This window comes from Oncorhynchus gorbuscha, linkage group LG26 (assembly GCF_021184085.1).
Source record: "Oncorhynchus gorbuscha isolate QuinsamMale2020 ecotype Even-year linkage group LG26, OgorEven_v1.0, whole genome shotgun sequence".
NCBI lineage: Eukaryota > Metazoa > Chordata > Actinopteri > Salmoniformes > Salmonidae > Oncorhynchus > Oncorhynchus gorbuscha.
This window is the reverse complement of record NC_060198.1, coordinates 34,820,087-34,844,148: the sequence shown is the minus strand read 5'-3', so window position 1 is coordinate 34,844,148 and position 24,062 is coordinate 34,820,087. Positions and strand designations below refer to the sequence as shown.

General features: G+C 45.9%; 1 protein-coding gene across 4 annotated transcripts in view; it reads right to left on the bottom strand.

Annotated features, from left to right (window-relative positions):
• Window positions 1-23,838, bottom strand: part of LOC124015950 (RNA binding protein fox-1 homolog 2-like) — a 41,758-nt gene extending 17,920 nt beyond the window's left edge. Inside the window, exons 1-6 of one of the 4 annotated variants that reach the window (XM_046331443.1) lie at window positions 22,910-23,838; window positions 17,511-17,561; window positions 2,474-2,672; window positions 2,185-2,355; window positions 1,708-1,761; window positions 1,076-1,168 (exon numbers count right to left, since the gene is read on the bottom strand). In XM_046331443.1, the coding sequence (XP_046187399.1) occupies window positions 1,076-1,168; window positions 1,708-1,761; window positions 2,185-2,355; window positions 2,474-2,638 (483 nt within the window). In that variant the 5' untranslated portion in view covers window positions 2,639-2,672; window positions 17,511-17,561; window positions 22,910-23,838. The remainder of the gene's footprint in view (window positions 1-1,075; window positions 1,169-1,707; window positions 1,762-2,184; window positions 2,356-2,473; window positions 2,673-17,510; window positions 17,562-22,909) is intronic. The other 3 variants (XM_046331442.1, XM_046331444.1, XM_046331441.1) reach the window with 3 other exon arrangements.
• Between the last annotated feature and the right edge of the window lie 224 nt (window positions 23,839-24,062).

The window sequence follows — 24,062 nt, the reverse complement described above, 5'->3', positions numbered from 1 at the left end:
GTCCTTACAATTAAAGTGATGCATGCATGAATGAAATAAGAAGATACTCCAAAAGGCTACAGACACAGAGGTTACAGAACCACCAGGGCCAAACAAATAGGTTGTTGATTTATAGAAGTTTAACTGATGTGGGTTTTCATTGGGCTCCATCAGTATCCATTCAACTTGCTGATTGACTGAAGGTGAAATGTGGGGTTTTACAGACCATTGGATGCAGGTGTCATTCAGAACCAGATGTTTGAGAGCTGACAGATGAAACCCAAGCGGGTCCAGCCATCACCATCATGCAGGACACAACTACCACAGTTAACCACAGCAAGGAGGCAGGAGCCCATGCAGAATCGTGATTGGCTAAGAACCTGGCTTAAAATAGATCTTCTCCAGAGATGGGCAGGATATCACTGGCACGCAAACTGACAATATTTCAAAGAAAAACATGCATCTTCTCAGCTTCTCCCCAACCCTGAAACAGTCGCATACGAGCCAAAGCTTCATTTAAAAAAATGATAGTGAAAGGAGGGAGCTAAATATGAAATATATGGCGTAGTTATTTTACAGATTGAGAGGAGAGCACTGTGCTGCATGCTGGAGGCCAGGATCCATAAGCTTGTCACTAGCACTTTGCAGCACGGGGGGGGAAAAAAGAACATTCTAGACTAGGAACTAAGATATGATCAACTTGGCTACAATCGGCCATGCATCATCGTCTCATCACGCTCTCCTAAAGTCCCGCGGTTCCAGCAACAGAGAAAGATGATTTAGATTGTATTTTGAAATCAAAGCAGTGGAAGCTATAATAAGAAATAAGAAATGGTGCAAGACAGAACCGAGACCTAAACGATTTAGAAAGCGAAAACTTCCCAGCATGCCTTAAGGTGTCAACTCCCCCCCACCCCCCACCCCCCGCCCCAAATTAACCAGGAAACAAGAAACACCCCAAAAAAAGGCAGCAAACCATCTGGGGGGGTACCAGCAGAGACCACATCAGAGCATGTCAGTGGAAAAGGATGGCAGCTAGCGGAATCAGTGTACAGGCAGAGGAACGATGGTAGAAGGAGGAGATGGGTTCAATTACCTCTATCTTGCGACCTTCCACTAGCGTGCCGTGAAGCCTTTCCCGGGCTTTCTCCGCGTCGGCGCTGGTCTCAAACGTGACAAAGCCAAAGCCCTGGGGTAGACAGACAGAGGGGAACGAGGAGCACCACAAAGACAGCGTAAGGAGAGGGCTGGAAGAAACACACCAGTTCTCTAGAAAATCAAAACACTTTGATTTAGCTAGTTTTACTCATTTCATTACACATTTACTGAACAGGTATACAGTTATAATCACTGGTTAATACTGTTGTTTGTTCTAGAACTGATATACGGTGGTTACTGATTAGTGAAGGGTTGGGCAAACGGAATGTCGAAATTCAACAGAGGGCCGCACAGATTTTCTTGGGACCGGTTTGCTTTTTCAAAGTCAATTTGCAGTTATTAGAAAATATATAGGTCCATTATAATTTTGACTTACTTTCAATCTAGTTTCAGACGTTCAATAGTGGCCTGGAGTGGTTTTTAACCACAATACTACCCTGTTGTTTATACTATCAGTGCAGGTCAGTAGGACACAGTGTGTGTGGAAAATGTAGCATTGAGACACAGTGAACGTTTTCATCATAGTGTCCACAGCGGTGGGACTGAGGACATGTTTACCATCTCACTCACCTTTGAGCCTCTCTCATTGAAAATTATCTCAACATCAATAATCTTCCCAAATTGCTGAAAATAAACAAAACACAAGAAATTAGGATACAAACAAAAACATTTACGTGCATTATGTACTCAGTGTAATTAAATTACAATCAGGGGTGAACTACACCTGCAGCTCACTAGGAGGCAGTATTGTACCAAAATAAATTATATCAAATTGCACCTACCTTCTATTGTCTATTTTTCTATCCCTTTGTTACTACATGCCTTCCTTTCCTCACTCGTTCACTAACTACTGACTACCTCTCTGTGGCTCTCATGGCCCTGTGATAGAGTACATCAAAGGACATGAGTGTTCCTCCCTTTGTGACTGTCTGGCCCTTTGTTCTTCTCAACACCCAGTCTGACACCAACCATCAATTAAACAACAGGAGGGTTAAACTGATTTACTCCTCATCTCAAAGAGCAGCAAGGAAGTTCACAGATTCTTACCCCAAACATCTGCCTGAGGTCAGGGTCTCGGAAGCGGAAGGGGATGTTGGAGACGTGAAGTCGTTTTGGGGTTCCTTTGGCCTCTGCGGAGTCAGCCCCGGATACTCCTGCTAATTCTACTGCCACGCACTGCCCCACTCCATCTACCTGACCTGTGGACACTTCTGTCTGCTTGGGAAGAGAGAGAGTGGAGGGAAAGGGAGAGGCTGATAAATGGAATAAACATAGTAGTTATGAGCATTTTTGGGACAAATGCAGAGTGAGCAACAAAACCAACCACAACACTCACCGGGGTGGGTAAGATGTTGGAAGTGGTGGCTGAGCCATTTGTTCCAGCCCCTGAATCCGAAGGCCCCTGTCCACCAGCACCAAACAAAGCACCGACAAACTCTGTCCCCAGGCCATTCTGCGGAGGGGGTGGTGGAGGGAACACCGAGAAGGGCGGGGGCACCATTCCCTCCTGGCCCCCCCGTTGAATCTTGAGAACCCTGACAGAGGAGAAGACGGGGTTAATACTAGTAGGCATTACTGTACTGTACCGTGCAGATGGAGGGCAGGGAGAGAGACTAGAACGAGGGTTAAAAACACAACTTCAATTTCACCCTCCCTCCTACTCTCTCTCTCTCTCTCTCTCTCTCTCTCTCTCTCTCTCTCCCTCCATATCTCTGACAGCAGAGCGTTTCAGTCAGCCTACCATGAAATATTCACTGCAACCACATCTATTATTGACAGTCACAAAATCTGATACACACATTGCTACACAAGCCTGCTCACTATCCATGTACACAATATCCAGAGAATATTTACAACAATGAGTACCTGTTATACCCCGTGAACAGATACCGTTATCCTTTTTAGTTACACTTGATATGAACTGATATCAGAACCAGTTGAGTAGGGAGACGGCTCCAGGCCATTGCCCCAGCACTGTTACTATACTGTCTTCATGATAAGCCCGGTAATGGACTGTAGCGCCGGCCGGTCACGATTTTAAAAAGGTGTCAGTTATGTGTTGTGGTATGGTGACGCTGTGATATAGCACTCCTCAGTCACACACTCAAGGACATCCTGTAATAACTTCAAAAACACCCCAACTGTGTTCAGAAAGAGCAAAGCCTGCAGGGGGAGGGAGGATTGGGGTGGGGGCGCCATTTTGTTTCAGGCCATGAAACTGCTTCGTGGCCTTCCAGGCGTGATGACAGCATCCAATACCATTAAAACGGGCCAGTCAGTCAGCCGGCCAGCCAGGCCTGGGCGAGGCGACACCCAGGCTCCAGACAGCCTTTTTAATTACCAGGGAAACTAAGTTGCGGGGCAGTAAAGCAAATGAGGATTCACTAATCCCAGAGAGTGCAGACTTCTCATCTTGAAACGACAGTGGAAAGAACCGTCCCGGCTACTGTTAAATCCCCTCTACTTGATAAGGAGGACTGAGCTCTCGGTTCTGTGCCTCCAAGATAACGAGTGCAACAAAGGTAGGTTTAATTCAGAACAGGGTGGAAAAAGTGTTCTACTGCTATATTCCACCAGCCTCTCCTTATGTATTCTGGTCCAGATGAATCGCTTATGAGGCTGACTGCAAACTGCATTCATTGCAATGTCATTAACTTAATAATACCAATAGCACATAAGTCCTGCATAAAACAGGGAGGACGATTACATGAAGGAGGACGATTAAATGAAGGAGGATTCCAAATAGGTTAAATGGACTCCCTCCTGTAAAGACATGTCATCCATAAACATGTAGAAGCCTGGAACCAGGAAGTAAAGGGTGCTTCTCATCATCTGAGTCACAGTGACCAAATCCAAATCTGTGTTGGAGGCTCAGAGGATGGGGGTGGGGTGGAAGCGAAGTGGGTGTTTCTAACAGTACAGTATCTCCATCATGTGAGTACTGGAATGGATATTTAGGCTACTCACTGGTATCCACTGAAGGATGGACAAAGCTAAATAGTAGAGAGAGGGTACTGGCTGAGGGCTGGTAGCACTCAACCCATTGGCCAACTGGACATTCCTGCCACACTCACTGAGAGGTAACAGTAACACTGCCCTAAATGGCAGTATCTCACACACAGAGCAAGAGAGGAGGGAGAGAGAGAGAGGAGGGAGAGAGAGAGAAGAGGGAGAGAGAGAGAAGAGGGAGAGAGAGAGAAGAGGGAGAGAGAGAGGAGGGAGAGAGGGGGGAGGAGGGAGAGAGAGAGGAGGGAGAGAGAGAGGAGGGAGAGAGAGAGGAGGGAGAGAGAGAGAGGAGGGAGAGAGAGAGAGAGAGAGAGAGGGAGGAGGGAGAGGAGGGAGGAGGGAGAGAGAGAGAGAGGAGAGAGAGAGAGGAGGGAGAGAGAGGGAGGGAGAGAGAGAGAGGAGGAGGGAGAGAGAGGGAGGAGAGAGAGAGAGGGGAGAGAGAGGAGGGAGAGAGAGAGGAGGGAGAGAGAGAGGAGGGAGAGCGAGAGGAGGGAGAGCGAGAGGGGGGAGAGAGAGAGGAGGGAGGGAGAGGGGGGAGAGAGAGGGGGGAGAGAGAGGAGGGAGAGAGAGAGGAGGAGAGAGAGGCTATTATAAAAGGGAGTCATGCTGTATTGCAAAAAGAAAAGAATGAAATCATTTGGGAAAACCTATTAAAAACGGAAACTGAATGATCAAATTGTTTACATATTTCAAAAGACGGGGGGGGGGGGGGTACAGTCAAATTGTATAATATTTCACAAATATGTATAATTGTATACGATATCATATATATCATAACTCACTAGTAAGCCACTAGGTGACGTTCAAAGGCAATGCAGGAATGAATATAAAATAGTCTAAGCATAACAAATCTCATTTGACCACAAGGTACCCTTTCAAAATAACTTCAGATTTACTGTTCTGCATGAACGTATAACACAATATTAAATGCACCATCTGAATTACGATAGGCTAAACTCTGCATCCCTCTTTCTCTACACACTCGACAGCGGTAGTACAGAAGTGTTACCTGAGACACCATAGGTTTTTCCATACACCAGGAGGACCGGGGGGGAGAGAGGGCTTGCAATGTGGGTCAAAATATTCAGCGAACGCTGCGAGAGTGCATGTGTTAAAATGTGTGCAGTGACTGCAGCGTAACGAAATAATTAGAATTCAGTTGCACAGTACAGTAGACAGTCAGTGAAGAGTGTTAGTAGACTGCAGTAATCTCTTTAACCTGCTAGTTACACTAATCCCAATCCGTGTATCATGAATGAATAACTGAATGACCACTATTAATCTAATCTACTGTGACGCATAGCTTTGCATTAAATATGCCGCCTCTTCCCCCCTCTCTCTCCAATGCAGTAGTACGCTCCTCTTCCTTTTTCTGCAGCTGAAGAAATAGATATGCTTTCCCTCTCCTTTCTCCCTCCTCGCTTGATGAAATCCAGACGAGGGTTTCTACCTCCGCCCCGCCTCCCCCAAGTCAGTCAAAGCCACCGCCGCTATGAAACGTGACCCACAGATCCCAAGAGCCAGTCAAGCATAGAGCATAGCCGCCTCCCATCTCCATGTAAGGGCGCCGCAGTACTGAAACGCTGTCACTCCTTCAGGGAGTCAACCAATGAAAATCACAACACATAATATACAGCCTATTCCAACATGGTACATTAACAGCTAATTGGCTTAAACCTTACAGGCACCACAAGCTAAATAACACATGGCAATTCATTTAAGGGTAACAGAGTATTGGACTCTTAACAAAAGAGTTGGTCAGTTTCTAAAGGTCCGGTGGTAGTACAGGCTATTGTATTCACCGACTCAGTCAATATGACAAAAACACACCAAATAGATCAGAGGTTGTTGTTGGCCATGAAGGATGGAACCATGCAAGGGCAGTTGGAGGTTCAGCCATGGACCCATGCAAGGGCAGTTGGAGGTTCAGCCATGGAACCATGCAAGGGCAGTTGGAGGTTCAGCCATGGAACCATGCAAGGGCAGTTGGAGGTTCAGCCGTACCACACGGATTCTGAAAGCCTGGCTGGACCCGACTCACAGGACATCTTTAAAAAGACTTCCCTCAGCAGCCTCCCCATTATATATATACTCCTACAGACGGCCCAACGTGAGCCACGTCCACTACGGCACCAACACCATGGTGGCCATACACGGCCCCAAAACTCTGAAAGATGTCTGGTATGGTGGAGGAGCAAACCTCCTCCCTGACACTTAACCTTTGCCAAGTTCACTGACATGACCCTCCTAATCCTTCGGTCTCTCTATGAAACGCTGCTCTATGCAGATAATTGCAGAGGGAAACAACCCAGCACCCTAAGACCTAGCCTGCTGTAGGGGGACGAATCATTATATTTGGGAGGATTAACATCCATGCCCAATCGCTGTTAAAGATTCCTCACAATATTTAGTTGAGCCAACACTAGTGAGGATTTCTTCTCTTTCAGCCCAGAGAAGAAGACAAGAGAATAAACGTTGCTGCGCCATGTGTCCATTGAACTGAACCAGCTCAGTCAGCCGATAGTGGGGGAAGGGGCTTAAGGAGGCTCTGAGACTCAACACTGCACTGCAGCAGAACTGGCCATGGTTTCTGTCAGTCACAATAGTGCATGTGTGCAAATTAACATACTTGCTGTGCGGTCTATTCAAAGCTCAATGCTTTTCTGCACGTCCCTTGAGCCAGCTGGATTGTCAGTACTGCAGGTTTAGATGGGCAGAGTGAGGAGCAGCAGTAAGCCTGTAGTGGAGACAGATGTCTCAGAGTGCATTAGTGCTGTAATATTGTCTGCCAGTTCTGCAGCAGTTTGGTTGGTGCAAATGTGAAGCAGCAGGTAAGTCTCATACCCCTGGGGGCCAACACTTGGGTGGGGCTCCGCAAAATTACTTTCAATCCCTGCCTTCCCTCTCTAAACCAAGCAGGGTGCTGCAGTAATGGGGGTGAGGCAGTAAAATACACCACAATCCCTGCCTTCCCTCTCTAAACCAAGCAGGGTGGCTGCAGTAATGGAGGTGAGGCAGTAAAATACACCACAATCCCTGCCTTCCCTCTCTAAACCAAGCAGGGTGGCTGCAGTAATGGAGGTGAGGCAGTAAAATACACCACAATCCCTGCCTTCCCTCTCTAAACCAAGCAGGGTGGCTGCAGTAATGGAGGTGAGGCAGTAAAATACACCACAATCCCTGCCTTCCCTCTCTAAACCAAGCAGGGTGGCTGCAGTAATGGAGGTGAGGCAGTAAAATACACCACAATCCCTGCCTTCCCTCTCTAAACCAAGCAGGGTGGCTGCAGTAATGGAGGTGAGGCAGTAAAATACACCACAATCATGCCATTTTTCAGAACCCGGCACTCATACGGTTGGTTGCGGTGTTTTCACTTTGCTTGGTTGCTTAGGAAGTTAAATTGATGGGGGAGCAAACAGCATTTATAACCCAAACGCACTCACACGCATACACTTTAAATCTGGTTTATAATGAAGAAATATCAACTAAAAGAAGGTATTTCCTTAACCTCACTTCTCTCTGATAGCATGGGACAGTGGATGATTGGTGACACCTTTAAAATCCATTCACACTTGACCCCCCCCCCATTTGGCTCCCCATGCCGTTTGAGAAGAAAAACATGTTTAGGTAACAGCTGCTGATGCCCGAGGAAAGAGAAACGGCAGAGAGGGGAGGGTCGAGCTCCAAGTCACACAGCCCTAGAAATGCATGTGCTGGAGTTAAAAGCACTTTGGGGAGATTCCTGCTGCTAACTGTCCAATCAGCACCCAGAGCACAGAACCTCACAGCATCCCATCCAGTATTGTGGCGGGAGGAAAGGGGAGGCTGGGTCGTACCAACAGAGAAGGATTGAGGGGAAGGAGTCACAACTGTTTCTTGGCACCTGTCTCTTTCACTCAGGGGGGGGGGGGGGGGGGGGGTTCACAGCAAAGACAGCTGGGTAGACAACAAAGAATTGCTGTAGCACCCCCTTCTCATTCCAACAGCCCCCCACCGCACCCCCTGGACTAACATGATGTTCTATACAGTCAGCATGGCCGCAACGTGCGACATACACACAGCTCAACACAGCTCAACACTGCTAATTTACAGAGACATTTGCAGGAGCCTGGACCTCCTTGAGGGCCCTGAAGCACAGCCAGGACCACAGAACATGTTGGGGCAGCAGGCTCATTAGAACATGTACACAGTTAACCCCTATTGCTGCCAGTAACACATCTACATATTTAAATGATAAAAAACAAGTTACGTTACATAAGTCGTTACACAATACTAGTCACAAAACACGGAGCGCTCCCCAATGTGTAGGCTATGTGCATGTGTTTGTTTTAAAAGAGAAACAACAGTATAACTCCACGTAGTAATCTGAGGCCTTATCTTATGCAATGTATCAAAACTAGCTAGGTAAACATCAGTCGAATCAACTGCATATTTTTCCAAAACATGTAGAAAAGAGCAAAGTATTTTGTTCTTTAGTTGTTCCAGGTCTGAACCTGCTATACTGGATAGGAACGTACAGAAAACTAGCTATGACATGAACTCACCGGCAACACCGCAGGATAGTACAGCCCCATCATTGTCTGGACAGGAAGGAAGAGTCTCTCTCTCTCTATTCCGCTCTGAATGTGGTTTGTTACCATCCGCCGGGAAGCACCTTCTGTCCACGTCTCTCAGATTCAAATTCTCCCTCGCTCTCCGCCAGTGTTCCCCTTTTGCCTTAGCACCACGCAAGCCTTGTGTCCTTGTCACTCTCCCCCTCTTCTCTGTTTGCCCCTTGTCAGTTCTCTCCTCTGACAGCGCAAGTCTCTTCTTCCTCCGACGTGTGTCACTTCTCACTCACACTACCGCTCCTGCTCTGCTCGGTCATGGCTTCTGCATGTTCCATCCCCCTTCAAACTTTCCCTCTCTGTGAGCCTGGCTGGGTCCCTCCTATCCATCAGTCTCTCCATCCCCTCCCCTCTCAGGCTAGGTACTGACAGGTTAGGAAGGAAGGAGCTGCTGTTTGGCAGCCCTGAGAAGAAGACGCTCCGTTTCACACTGTAACGCTACCCACTGCATTGCAGTTTTTTTTAATCATTTATTTATTGGATGGCAGCTTGTCAACCCCATGTTAGGCTGGCAGGCAGGCAGGCAGGCAGCTCCCCCTCACCTCCCCATGTTCATTACCCAGAGAGGAAACAGCTTCAAACTGCTACGGCACAATTCTACACCTTCACAACATGTATAGTTATTAATCTGCATTGCGCTTTTTCATTTCCTAATCTACAGTACTGTTGGGGTTCGATGGGAGAGAGGAGTGCAGTTCCCCTGCACTTCTTGTTTTTTTCTCCCATTTTCTGCCCTGCCTGCAAAATGTCTATGCCAGTATGCAGACATCTGCTGAGGTTGGCTACTACAGAGGGGAGAGATAGATGGAGAGAGGGAGGGCAGGAGGGAGGGAGAGAGGGACCAAAAGAGGTGATGGGAAAGGGGTAAGCGAGAGGCTGAGAGAGGCAGTGGATGCGAGTGAGAGATAACGGGATAGAGATAAAAGGATAAAGGGATGGGGGAAAGAGCGAGGGATGACGGGATTAGGGTGTAAGTGAGGAGGATGAGAGGATGAATGGGGGATGATCTAAGGATTAACTACACAGACTGAACACACTGATAAACACACAGATGCACAGCCATATTTATTGTGCACCCTGGCAGGAATACAAACACACACACGCTTTCAAACAAAGGGCTATTTCCATCACACACATACATTCAAACAATGCCCCTCCCCCACAAACACAAATCATCATAAGGCCATGCATATAGGGATGCACTGATATGGGCATTCTGGGCTGATGCAATAGTCCTAATCAATGGCAATATTAATTTGAAGGCCAATAAATGTATGCCTACATACCAACGAACAATACGTAGCTCTACTAATTAGGTAGATTGAATTTATTAGACTATTAAAAGTAGTAGGCTGGTCCAGCCGGAGAGTTATAATACCTCATGATAACCTGTAGACCACACTATTTACCAAGACAGATTTCATTTATTTTTTCTTAGCTGTTTATTTACTACCACAAACCGATTCTGGCACTAAGACTGCACTCAAAAAACTGTATAAGGCCATAAGCAAATAATCATCCAGAGGCAGCACTCCTAGCGGCCGGTGATTTTAATGCAGGAACACTGAAATCAGTCTTCCGCAATTTGTGCCAGCATTTAACCTGTGCAACGAGAGGCGAACAAAAACTCTATATCACCTTTACTCCACACACAGAGACGCATAACAAAGCTCCCCCTCGCCTTCCATTTGGCAAATCTGACCATAACTCTATTCCCCTGATTCCTGCTTACAAGCAAAAACTCAAATAGGAAGTAGCAGTGACACCCTCAATACGGAAGCAGTCCAATGAAGCGGATGCTAAGATACAGGACCGTTTTACAAGTCAGACTGGAATATGTTCCTGGACTCATCCGATGGCATTGAGGACTATACCACATCAGTCACTGGCTTCATTAATAAATGTATTGATGACGTCGTCCCCACAGTGACCGTACGTACATATCTCAACCAGAAACAATGGATTATAGGCAACATCCGCACTGAGCTAAAGGCTACAGCTGACGCTTTCAAGGAGCGTGACACTAACCCAGACACATAAGAAATCCCACTACGCACTCCGACAAACCATCAAACAGGCAAAAGCGTCAATACAGGACTAAGATCAAATCCTACTACACTGGCTCTGATGTGGCAGGGCTTGCAAACTATCACGGATTACAAAGGGAAACCCAGCCGCGAGCTGCCCAATGAAGTGAGCCTACCGGGTGAGCTAAATGCCTTCTATGCACTGAACCATGTGTGAGAGTGCCAGCTCATCCGGACAACTGTGTAATCACGCTCTCAGTAGCCGATGTGAGTAAGCCCTTTAAACAGGTTAACATTCACAAGGCTGTGAGGCTAGACGGATTACCAGGAAAGTGCCTGGCAAGTGTCTTCACTGACATTTTCAAACTATCCCTGACCTGGTCTGTAATACCAACTTGTTTCAAGCAGACCTCCATAGTCCCTGTGTCCAAGAACGCTAAGGTAACCCCTACTAAATGACTCGTAGCACTCACATCTGTAGCCATGAAATGGTTTGAAAGGATGGTCGTGGCTCACATCAACACCATGATCCCAAGCAACCTGAACCCACTCCAATTCACATACCACCCTGATGGGATCCACAAATGATGCAATCTCTATTGCACTACACTGCCCTTTTCCATTTGGACAAAAAGACAAATCTACGTGAGAATGCTGTTTATTGACTATAACTCAGCATTCAACACCGTAGTAACCTCCAAGCTCATCACTAAGCTAAGGACCCTGGATATCCTGACGGACCACCCCCAGTTGGTGAGAGTAGGCAACACATCCACCATGCTGACCTTTAACACGAGGGCCCCTCGGGGGTGCATGCTTAGTTCGCTCCTGTATTCCCTATTCACCCACAACTGCGTGGCTGCGACCGACACCAATACAATCAATATAAGTTTCACGACGACACGATGGTGGTAGGCCTGATCACAGACGACGATGAAACAGCCTATAATGAGTGTGATGCCAGGACAACAAAATCTCCCTTAACGTCAGCAAGACAAAGAAGCTGATCGTGGACTACAGGATATGGAGGGCCGAGCACGCCCCCATTCACATCGACTGGGCTGTAGTGGAGCGGGTCGAAAGCTTTCAGTTCCTTGGTGTCCACATCACTAAGTATCTATCATGGTCCAAACACACCAACACAGTCGTGAAGAGGGCACACCAACGCCTCTTCACTCTCATGAGGCTGAAAAGACTTTGAATGGGCCCTCAAATCCTCAAAAAGTTATACAGCTGCACCACTAAGAGCATCTTAACTGCCTACATCACTGCCTGGTATGGCAACAGCTCGGCCTCCGACCGCAAGGCGCTACAGCGGGTAGTGCGTATGGCCCAGTGCATCAGAGTCCACGCTCCTTGCCATTCAGGACCTCTATGCCAGGCGGTGTCAGAGGAAGGCCCTAAAAAAAAGTCAAAGATTCCAGCCACCCAAGTCATAGACTGTTCTCTCTGCTACAGCACAGCAAGCAGTACCGATGCATCAAGTCTGGAACCAACAGCACCCGGGACAGCTTCCACCCCCAAGCCATAAGGCTGCTAAAGAACCAAATAGCTACCCGGACTATATGCATTGACCATTTTTGCACAAACTTTTTTGACTCATCACATACATTGCTGCTACTGTTTACTGTCACCTTATTCCTAGTTATATTTACATATCTACCTCAATTACCTCATACCCCTGCACATCGACTAGGTACTGGCACCCGTTGTATAGAACCAAGTTATGGTTACTCGTTATGTATCTATTATGACGTGTTTTCCTTTCTTTTATTTCTAAAACGTCTTTCTCTGTATTGTTATTAAACTGGTTAGCGTGACCGAGTTTTCTAAGGCGCTGGATTTAGACTCCAGTCTCTATGGAGGTGTGGGTTCGAATCCCACCTGTGCCAACGTTGATGTTATCTTGGGGCGGCAGGTAGCCTAGTAAAAATATGTCATTCTAACTACAAGGCAGTTAACCCATTGTAAATAAGAATTTGTTCTTAACTGACTAGCCTAGTTAAATAAAGTTTCAAATAAAAATGTTTAAACAAATTAAGGGCCCCCTCAGTAAGCATTTCACTTTCACTGAGTCCACACCTGTTGTTTACGAAACAAAAATACATACATACAGATTAAAGGATAAAACACAAAGCCAGGAGGCTTATTTCCATTGCGGTCCTCATGTATGGATGTGATTTTGCTGCAGTAAATGCACAACACAATACTGCACAACTGACCCCACAGTCAGAAGTTCTCTCTTCTATATAATCAGAGCCAGATACAGCACTGTGTGGTCACTGTATACTAAAGTCTTCGAAAGCTAAGTTAATAAACAGATCACTGACCATTTCAAATCCCACCGTACCTTCTCCGCTGTGCAATCTGGTTTCCGAGCTAGTCACAGGTGCACCTCAGCCACGCTCAAGGTATTAAACGATATCATAACCGCCATTGATAAAAGACAGTACTGTGCAGCCGTCTTCATCGACCTGGCAAAGGCTTTCGACTCTGTCAATCAGTGTATTCTTAGCCTTGGTTTCTCAAATGACTGCCTCGCCTGGTTCACCAACTACTTCTCAGATAGAGTTCAGTGTGTCAAATCGGAGGGCCTGTTTTCTGGACCTCTGGCAGTCTCTATAAGGGTACCACAAGGTTCAATTCTCAGACTGACTCTTTTCTCTGTATATTTCAACGATGTCGCTCTTGCTGCGGGCGATTCCCTGATCCACCTCTACGAAGACGACACCATTCTGTATACATTTGGCCCTTCTTTGGACACTGTGTTAAAACCTCTTAGGGCTGCAGTCCTGTACAGGGATCAACATCAGTGGAAATTAGCGGAAATTTCAGAGTGACAACTAATAGTACTCGATACAACTCAAAATTTCATTAAAACACACATGCAGGGTACTCAATTAAAGCTACACTCGTTGTGAATCTAGCCAACATGTCAGATTTTTTTAAATGCTTTTCGGCGAAAGCATGAGAAGCTATTATCTGATAGCAGGCAACGCCCGAAATACCCAAAGGGGACGTAAACAGAATAATTAGCGTAGCCGGCGCTACACAAAACACAGAAATAAAATATAAAACATTCATTACCTTTGACGAGCTTCTTTGTTGGCACTCCTATATGTCCCATAAACATCACAATTGGGTCTTTTTTTTCGATTAAATCCGTCCATGTATACCCAAAATGTCAATTTATGAAGCCCGTCTGATCAGGAAAAAACTGGTTTCAAAAACGCAACATCATTTTTTTTTAAATTAAAAAGGTTGCCTATAAACTTTGACAAAACACTTCAAACTACTTTTGTAATCCAACTTTAGGTATTAGTAAATGTTAATAATCAATCAAATTGATCACGGGGCGATCTGTATTCGATAGCAGCAAGTCTTGAAATCATGGTCCATATTCTCCCTTTTATAACTTCCTCTGGTGTACCTGAAGACAGGAAGTGCCTATTCCTCATCTAACCAAGGATACACTTAAACTCAAATGCCAGTACTGGCGACATCGTGTGGAAGCTGTAGGCATTGTAAACTGGACGCTATCTATTTTCCCCTGCCATAGACAATACAGAGACTGGCGGAGGGATATTTTTTGTGTGTTTTTTGTGAACAGTTTTCCTTGGGATTTTGCCTCCTACACATGTTCTGTTATAGTCACAGACATGACTTAACCAGTTTTAGAGGCTTCAGAGTGTATTCTATCTACACATACTAATCATATGCATATACTATATTCCTGGCATGAGTAGCAGGACGTTGAAATCTTGCGTGATTTTTAACAAAAAGCTGCAAAAATTCGCAGCCTCCTTCCAAATGAGCTTCAATGCCATACAACACTCCTTCCGTTGCCTACAACTGCTCTTAAATGCTAGTAAAACCAAATGCATGCTTTTCAACCCTTCGCTGCCGCACCCGCCCGACTAGCATCACTACTCTGGACGGTTCTGACTTAGAATGTGGACAACTACAAATACGTAGGTGTCTGGCTAGACTGTAAACTCTCCTTCCAGACTCATTAAATGAAACCAAAATGAAATCTAGAATCGGCTTCCTATTTCGCAACAAAGCCTCGGTCACTCACGCCGCTAATCATACCCTCATAAAACTGACTATCCTACCGATCCTCCACTTCGGCGATGTCATTTACAAAATAGCCTACAACACTCTACTCAGCAAACTGGATGCAGTCCATCACAGTGCCATCTATTTAGTCACCAAAGCCCCATATACCACCCACCACTGCGACCTGTATGCTCTTGTCGGCTGGCCCTCGCTACATATTAGTCGCCAGACCCACTGGCTCCAGGTCATCTATAAGTCTTTGCTAGGTAAAGCTCCACTTTATCGCAGCTCACTGGTCACGATAACATCCACCCGTAGCACACGCTCCAGCAGGTATAGCTCACTGGTCATCCCCAAAGCCAACACCTTGTTTGGCAACCTTTGCTTCCAGTTCTCTGCTGCCAATGACTGGAACGAACTGCAAAAATCGCTGAAGCTGGAGACTTCTATTTCCCTCATTAACTTTAAACATCAGCTAAACGATCGCTGCAGCTGTAAATAGCCCATCAAATCTACCTACCTCATCCCCATATTTTTTATTTACTTTGCTGCTCTTTTGCACAGCAGTTTTTCTACTTGTACATCATCATCTGCACATCTATCACTAGTGTTCATTGTAATTACTTGCTACTATGGCCTATTTATTGCCTTACCTCCTCATGCCATTTGCACACACTGTATATAGACTTTCTTTTTTTCTATTGTGTTATTGACTGTACACTTGTTTATTCCATGTGTAACTCTGTGTTGTTGTTTGTGTCGCACTGCTTTGCATTATCTTGGCCAGGTCGCAGTTGTAAATGAGAACGTGTTCTCAACTAGCCTAACCGGTTAAATAAAGGTCAAATTAAAAATTAAAAAAATATATACTGACTGACTAGGACCATCATAATCATCATGGCTTCTGTAGCCTAAACATGATGAGGAGAGGCACTAGACTCGTACTACAGGACCCTACCAACCTCCAGACAAACCCACATACGTAGGGTTTTGGCTAAGCCACCATGCAGGGGCGGCAGGTAGTCTAGTGGTTAGAGCGTTGGACTTGAAACTGACAGGTTGCAAGATCGAATCCCCGAGCTGACAAGGTAAAATAAAATCTGCCGTTCTGCCCCTGAACAAGGCAGTTAACCCCACTGTTCCTAGGCAGTCATTGAAAATAAGTATTTGTTCTTCACTGACTTGCCTAGTTAAATAAAGGTAAAATATATGTTTTTAAATGATAAACATTGACACAGCCAAACCTACAGGCAGATCAACCAGCGCAAAACAGCTCTTAGGAACTCCAGCTAGTGTAGGCTAGACTAACTCCTCCAACCCTTTGCATGACAACCGCCTCAACACCTATGTGTAACCGATTACATCACTAAGAACTAGCTAGCATTAAATCATTTGTTGTATGTTTGACTAGTCTTGAATCAAATAAGTAAGTTATCATCCAAACAAACACATGGGAACCAAACTATTTTAACAACCTTACCAAATGCATGTTACTTCAGAAGTTTCTAGCCCAATTGCCTCAGCAGGAATTTCTGGCATCCCCATTTTTTTCGCAGGGATTTCTCTCCAAATCTAACATTAGTAAAATTATTTTTACATCAACAAATAATACTTAGTTCATTACATTTTCATCTCTTATCAAAATTAAAAGAAAAACAATTACATTTACTCAATAAAATTGTATTTTTTAAATTATCTTTCCTAAAAATATTTGTATATTGTCCTATACAATAATATGCACTCTTAATTTTGATTAAAAATATATATTTTGGCAACCCCACTGCAGTTCCCGCGTGACCCACTTTGAATACCACTCATCTAGCCTATATATTACCTCACCACAGAAAGGTTCACTTCAATATGGTGGCTCACTTGCTACAGTCTCTGTCCTCCGATGCTCTCACTTTCCCTCTCTCCTGCCTCTTCTGCTTTCCATCCATCCACCCCTCCTCCCCCCCTCTCTCCAGCACAAGCAGCGAGCGAGCTGCATTCCCAAGAAAGGAGATGGCAGGGGAAGAGGAACGCACGTTGGAGGAAAAAACACAATGAAGATAAAGCTGTGGAGACCCATCATGTTGAGAGGAGAGGGAGGGCAGGCAGACCAACACCCCCCTCCTGTGGCTCTGCCAGAGACCTGCACTCACATCTCAGCCATGACAACAGACAGAAGACACAGTGCTGCTGCTCCCAGGCAGATAAGAGACTCTCAGAAACAGCCCTGTCTGGCGCACATAAGGAACTCATTACTGGAAGTGATATTTAAAACCCCGTCCAAACCCGAACGACGCTGGGCCAATTGTGCACCGCCCTATGGGACTCCCAATCGCGGCCGGATGTGACGCAGCCTGGATTCGAACCAGGGACTGTAGTGACGCCTCTTGCACTGAGATGCAGTGCCTTAGACCGCTGCACCACTCGATATGGAGGGAGACCACAATAAATTAGAGCGAGAAGGGAAAAGAGAGCAGGGGAATGTGGATTGTGGAAAAGTGTGCACAGCAGCCAAGCAGATCAAATTGATTCAGAGTGGAAAATGTCGTCAGTTTCTGTAGGCTGTTCGTGTTGGGCCTTCTGAAGTACTATACTAGTACTATAACGTGTTTCCTGAAACTCCATGATACATCCATCAATTATACCTAAATTAAAGGAGACTTCAGTAAGATGTTACTCTTACCTGGCTGTGGGGTGGGTATCCAAGGAAACCTGGGGTTAAAGGGTCGTTGTTCTAAAAAATAAAAAAAAGAAGAAAGAAAGAGAGAGAGGTAAGGGTTTGGAAAATGTGATGTGATTCAACATGAGTTTAACATTTTGCAGTGAAGTCACTTTTCAGCTCCAATCTTCACCCCTAACGACGTGATATGCTCCAGAGGAGAAATAGCCTAGCTGTTACTTGTGACGGGGGAACAATGTATACAGTAAGATATAAGGATATCATTTTTGCCGTCATTTTGACATTATTGCAATATTATGTTTGTATTTCTCCTTCTTAGCTTGTTCTCCATCTTGTTTTCAGCACTTTCATTAAAACCCGTTTTCTCATGGCTCGCTCTCATCCCTCTGCAGCAGACGTAGGGTGAGCAATATGTTTGGAATCGCAACACATAGAGAATCGCAATACATATCATATTGGCACCTAAGTATGGTGAGGTCCCTGGCAGTTCCCAGCCCTATCTGTTACGGTATACCCTACAGCCCAATACATTTATGAAAATATGTATGGTGCAGGGAAGAAGCAGGGAACTTAAGGTGGCACATTTCACAAAGGATTATACAAGTTAACATGATGACTCTTTTGGTTTAGACCCCGAGCGCTGCCTCAACCATGGAGAGCAGCTGGTGAATCATTCTGCAGCCAGGCCAGGTCCTTATTCAGCAGACAAAACAAATTGCACTCCGCAACAACAACAAAGAGCACCCTTCCCCTGTCCATGCCCCAGAATCTAGTGTTGTGGTTAATTGATCTGTAATTACTTCTAATTAGATTATTTCTGTCGCCCCTCCCTCTCCCCCTGGCAGAAGAGCCATTGTTCATTGCAATGTAATGGAAGGGAAAAGAAAGGGGGAGAGGGGGGCAGGATATAACAATAGGGGAAAAGTTCAACCAAACGATGATATTGACAACAGTAAGGAGAGAGGATTCCAGCGATCCCGTCTGACATGCTAGCAGTACACTGTGCAGGGAAAAGAGGCAGAGTAACAAGACTCCGGCCTTTTCAATAAGGGGAAGGAGGGTGGAACATCCTACGCGTGTTAAAAAGGGTGAATATGTTTCCATTGTGCTGGTGCTAAAAGACGAGAGTCGGCAACTCATTTTAAATTCATACACTATCTGCATTAGCTTCCATTCAGTGAGCAGCCAGTGCTGGTGTAATGTAGTAAAACGGTGGTCGTGGCCTCTTCATTGTAAACAGACAGAGGTAACCTCCTGCTTCTGCCCTGACCTGCTTCCTGGAGGAATTGGTCCCTCCCTACTATAATTTTTTCAACCAATCATGGGAAAGGCCTGACTTCAGGATGCCATGGCGACAGCACGGTAGAGATGCCCTCTCAGAAAGCCAGCTGTGCTTACTACACTAACCCTGGATGGGGCTCCACAGCCACGCCACAATGAGACATGGTGGTGGTAGAGGGAGGGAGTGGCAGAGCAAAAACAGGGAGGGGAAAGAGGAAGGAAAGGGGAATGAGGTCAACCAAACAAGTAGAGAGGGACAACATTTGACGGGGCACAGAGAGCGTTTAAGTCGTGAGCAGCAAAAGTGAGTGACAGACTGATGCTGTCTGGACAGTACAGACTATAGCATACATGACCCATGCCAGAGGAGTGAGATGTATGCTACTCAGTCCAGCAGTGTCCGGTCTACCTCTCCTACATAAAACAGCCCTCTCTTTGTCTCCCCCTCTCCACTTCCTGTTTCATCTGGAACCAATTCCCCCCTCGTGCCTAGTCCCCTGGGGGAACAAACTCCTCAGTGCGCCGCATTAAAGTGGGAGAGCCGCGGAACGGACAGTGCTGTATTCAGCAACACACGAGGTAAAAAACACGGGTAGTCTTCAAAGACTGATGAAGATGCGACACACTGAACATTTGAAAGGACGGCAGGACGGAAAAAAATATGTAGCGCATCACTTGGAAACCAGAACTACCCCACATGATCCATAACAAGGTTGCAGTAAAAAAAAAGATTTTTTCCAGTAGAAAGGCAGGATGAAGAGGGAGGAGTTTAGGTTAGAACAGGGGGAGGGAGAGGAGAAGAATTTGGTAACATCTGGAATCAATCTGTCTGGAGGAAAGGGGGAGGGAGACGAATGGGGGATGGAGGGAAAAGAAAGAACAAGAGAGTGAGATGGAAATTAGGAGAGAAAGACAGGGGTGGAAGAATGTGGGGATTAAGAAAGACAAAGACAAGAAGTGGAAAATACAGCAAAAAGAAGAGACCAAGAAATGGAGACAATGACTCATACCCCAAGAATGTCATGTGACTTATATTTCCTTAAAGGGTGGGGGAGGGGGGGGTCTGAACTTGATACTCATTGTTAAAACACACACACACTTTCTTTTGCGGGGCATATGGCGCTTTGGTCTGCATATCAGGGCTGCTTTGTCTGTAAAGTTTTTCAAGCTTTTATTACGCTCAACGAAACTCAGTCCCTCTTCCATGCAGATACACAGTAACTTAACAGGGTACCAACTACTTTGGTATTAATTACACTCATTTACAGTAGAGGGGTAGTTATGAGGTGTGGCTGCTCTGGGGGCCAGGGCTCCAGACTCTACGGATCAGAAATGTACAGACACACCTCATACAGCGACTTTCTCTCTGTATGCTCAAGTAAAGGGCGTCGCTCTGCTGGGTTTTTCTCTCCCCCACTTTCTATTTGAGGAAAAGTCAAGAAGTTAAGAGTTGGAGCAAATGGGCAGAAAAAGAGAGCAGTGGAGGGAGGAGGGCAAAATGTCATGAGGTCAACAGATGGTGAGGGAGGAGGGGGATGGGGAAGAAGGGATGGAGGGGTGGACAGAGGGTGAGGGAGGAGGGGGAAGAAGGGATGGAGGGGTGGACAGAGGGTGAGGGAGGAGGGGGATGGGGAAGAAGGGATGGAGGGGTGGACAGAGGGTGAGGGAGGAGGGGGAAGAAGGGATGGAGGGGTGGACAGAGGGTGAGGGAGGAGGGGATGGGGAAGAAGGGATGGAGGGGTGGACAGAGGGTGATACGCTGAGGAGCAGAGGGGACAAAAATAAGGAGAAAGAAGACAGGATGAATCAACATTACCGACAGGGAGACATTCGCAGGCGGAGATGAAAGTACATATGACAGTTTGGGGGCAGCGGGGTAGAAGGGGAGGTGACAACAACCAGTGTCCAGGGTTAACACGCGAGTGTAAGTGGCAGGCCCTGCATCTGATTAAATGAGTGGCGGACTGTAAAAAAAAAGGAAAAAAAGGGGGGGGGGGTTGAGCACTGTTGAGCAACATCTTGAAGATAATTTTGTGCTTATCTCAAGGGGTGAAAGGTCAAGGGTGATACCGTTGCATTGCGCTCAAAGTTCAGTGACAACCATTAGTGAGTGTCCACTAGTGTGCTGCACATTATAACTCCTATTTTTTTCTTTGGGGTTTTAATGACAGCCAATGTTCCCGCTATTACTAGTCGACATTCCTGGTAGCCTGATAGTTTCAAAGAATATTGCACCTTTAGAGCTTACCTGTGCAAAACTGTATCATCTTAATGGTTTGTTTATATCGTAGTTTCCCCTTCAACACTCACCCACCCTCTCCCCCTTTTACTCTCCTCTCCTTGAAGCGATCAGTCTGGTTAATATCCTCTCCTAAATGAGCTTTGATCTCGTTAGCGCGACACAAAGCCTCTTTACTGCCAACGATAGGATAAATCTGCTCCCGGGGAGCCGGAGGGAGGCATATAGAGCACACTGTACACTATCAGGCTGGACTAGGCTAGGGCACATCAATACTGCATAGTGGGAAACAGAGAGAGAGATTGGACGGTAGAGACAGTGAGCAGGGGTGGGGAGGTTTGTCTCACAGGCAGTGCACACTCAAATTCTATGGACCAGGAGTTAATTAGCAATCTGGAAATATGCCTTAGGGGGAGGATGACGGAAACAAAAGAAGAGGATGGAGATGAGAGGACACTCCTCTCCCATTTAATATGTCAGCCATGATTTAGGCTGTTACCCATCCCGTCCTCTGGGTAGCAATGAACATCAAATAGCTACCCATCGACACACCAAAAATATTTAGTGAACTCATCTTCTCAGCACCGAACATGATGTCACCGACAGGACTGGATGATGTAATCCAGTCTAATTACATTAAGCACCACCATTGTCATTTCCTAATGTTTACCCTTAGTTATCGTCAAACCTAAGCTGCATCGAGGATCTTTCTAAAACTTTCTCCTCCTCTCGTGTTAAAGTGTTCTCTCTCATACTGTAAATCCTGCCTTCTATCCTCCTGTTTCCTCCCTCTCTCCTGTGGGCGTATTTCCAGCCTGACCCACAACGGCAGGAGATCAATATCAGTGATTGGCAGCGAGATCCTGTTGCACCTCTCATTGTCACACCATCTACACGTCACCTTTTGTCATCACCATTCATCCATTATATGGTGTGAGGAACATGGCCTGCCCGTTTGTCATTGCAATAGGTATGCAGCAGTACCAATTGAAACATTTTCCCAATCCCCAGGATTCAATTATCCACAGCTGACCCAGAACCATGTTTGACTGCTGCCTCAAACAAAAACAGTATGTCAGCTTTTTTCAATTATGCTTACAGATACTGTATGTGCGTGTAATATCACTGTTTAGCCGAAGAGCAGAGTACTGTTGCTATGCTGTATCAGCAGTCAAGTCATGGAGAGGCCCATAGCTAGAGGCAAGGTATCCTAAAGCCCCTTTCCTTCCTACTCCCTTATTCACGAATAGGGGTCTGTTCTTTGTCTCTCCCATAGTGACCCCTCCCCCAACCCCCTGTCTCTCTCCTCTTTTTAGCACCTAGCTCCAATCACAGACCAGGGGGATTGGCACACATTACTGTTCCCAATGCGAGTACCCTCCTGTGTCGGAGGCTTTGATGTGATGTCCAACGACAAAGACATACCATAATGGTAAAGGCGGGAATATCCGTGTGTACATATCTGCAGTGCACGTAAATGCAAGAAAGGCCTTTATGTATCGTCGGATATATGCTGTAGCGTAACTGTCATTGCCGAGAAGCTGTGGGCTATCATATTACCTTTGCCTCCGCCATAATCATGGTGTTAGTCTAGCTGCCACGAGCACAGAACAATGTGCAAGACACGTTTTGTACCTAGATTGTAATTCTACTGCACGCTCGTTTACTGCAGTTGATGCGACGAGGCATGCTATTGATAGGCGGGCCTGCCTGTCAGCAGAACCATGACCCACTGATGTTCTTGAAACAATAGACGTAGCGTGCTATTGAAATGAACTCGTTTAATGCAGGGGTTACACTGTTGCACGCATTCAATGAAAACAACACATTGACCGGAAACAAACAGCAATGTGGCTTCATTTGTTGATGTTCTACTCCTTACCTGTCCAATGTCACCAACACCCACCGTCCCGTCTATCCTTGGCCGTTTGCACTCTGCTCCTGCTAATTCGGTCAAAGCTGCAACTGTTTGCTCAGGATCCCCTCGTTTCATGCCCCGGACGATTGCTGCTGGACCCCCGGTCGTGTTCGCGTGGGGTCCAGTTGCTGTATCAATGTCCTTTTCCCGGTCCATCATTCCCCGAGAAACGGGTAACATTATGGATGCGACGTCAGTCGACATTAACATTGGACGGCAGATAGTCTACACTTACAAGTCTAGCTATTTTTTTAAAAACCTTTTACTTCTTCCCTATTCTGGGATAAGTAATGCTATTCCTTGAATGTGCAAATAGCTGATTGTAGCTGATCTTCTTGGCCAAATGTATTGTACCGCTAGCAATATTGTTATTGTCTAATCAATACATAACACCATGACCATGTGTGGCTCGTGCACATTTCACACGATTACTAGCGTTAGAAAAATAGTCACAATAGAACACGTAAACCAAGTAAATACAAAACACTAATTCCTTGCTAATTAGCTAGCTACACATTCCGCTAGCTAGCTAACGATACTCCTATCTTCGCCGAATATTGAAAATGTTAGGGAATTATTTGAATCACTAATCTTCTCCTTGCGAAGCCAATGCGTCCTCCGCTCCCAACCAAATATATTTTTAAGCCCGTCTTTGCTTTCACCTTCTCTTTCTCCTAAGCCTTTTTTCTCACCCTTCCTTTTCTCGCAGTATGTTCAGTGAATTCTAGTGGCGTGTACGGACTGGCGAGGAACACGATTTCCTCTCTATCGTGTACGTCCCGATTGGTGTAGTGTGGAACGGGCCGCAGAGAGTGCACTGATCTGGTGTCAGTTTTTTCTCCATGTGCTAAGATTACGATAGGGGTAAACAATTTAGACGGGTCCTAGATCTGCCCTCTCTATATTCCCCTCCTTTTCCTCTGTCGTATTCCCTCCTGCACCCCCCTTCTCTTTTTTTTTTCACCATAACATACAGTGGCAAAAATTTAGCGTAGCCTACCTCAAATGTATTTTTTGCGGCTTTTGTCATTACCGAAAGGTTACATTTAAATCTTTTAATTTCGTAAACATTTATCGTGTAAATTGGTATGTTTATGTCTAGGGGATTGTGTGTAAA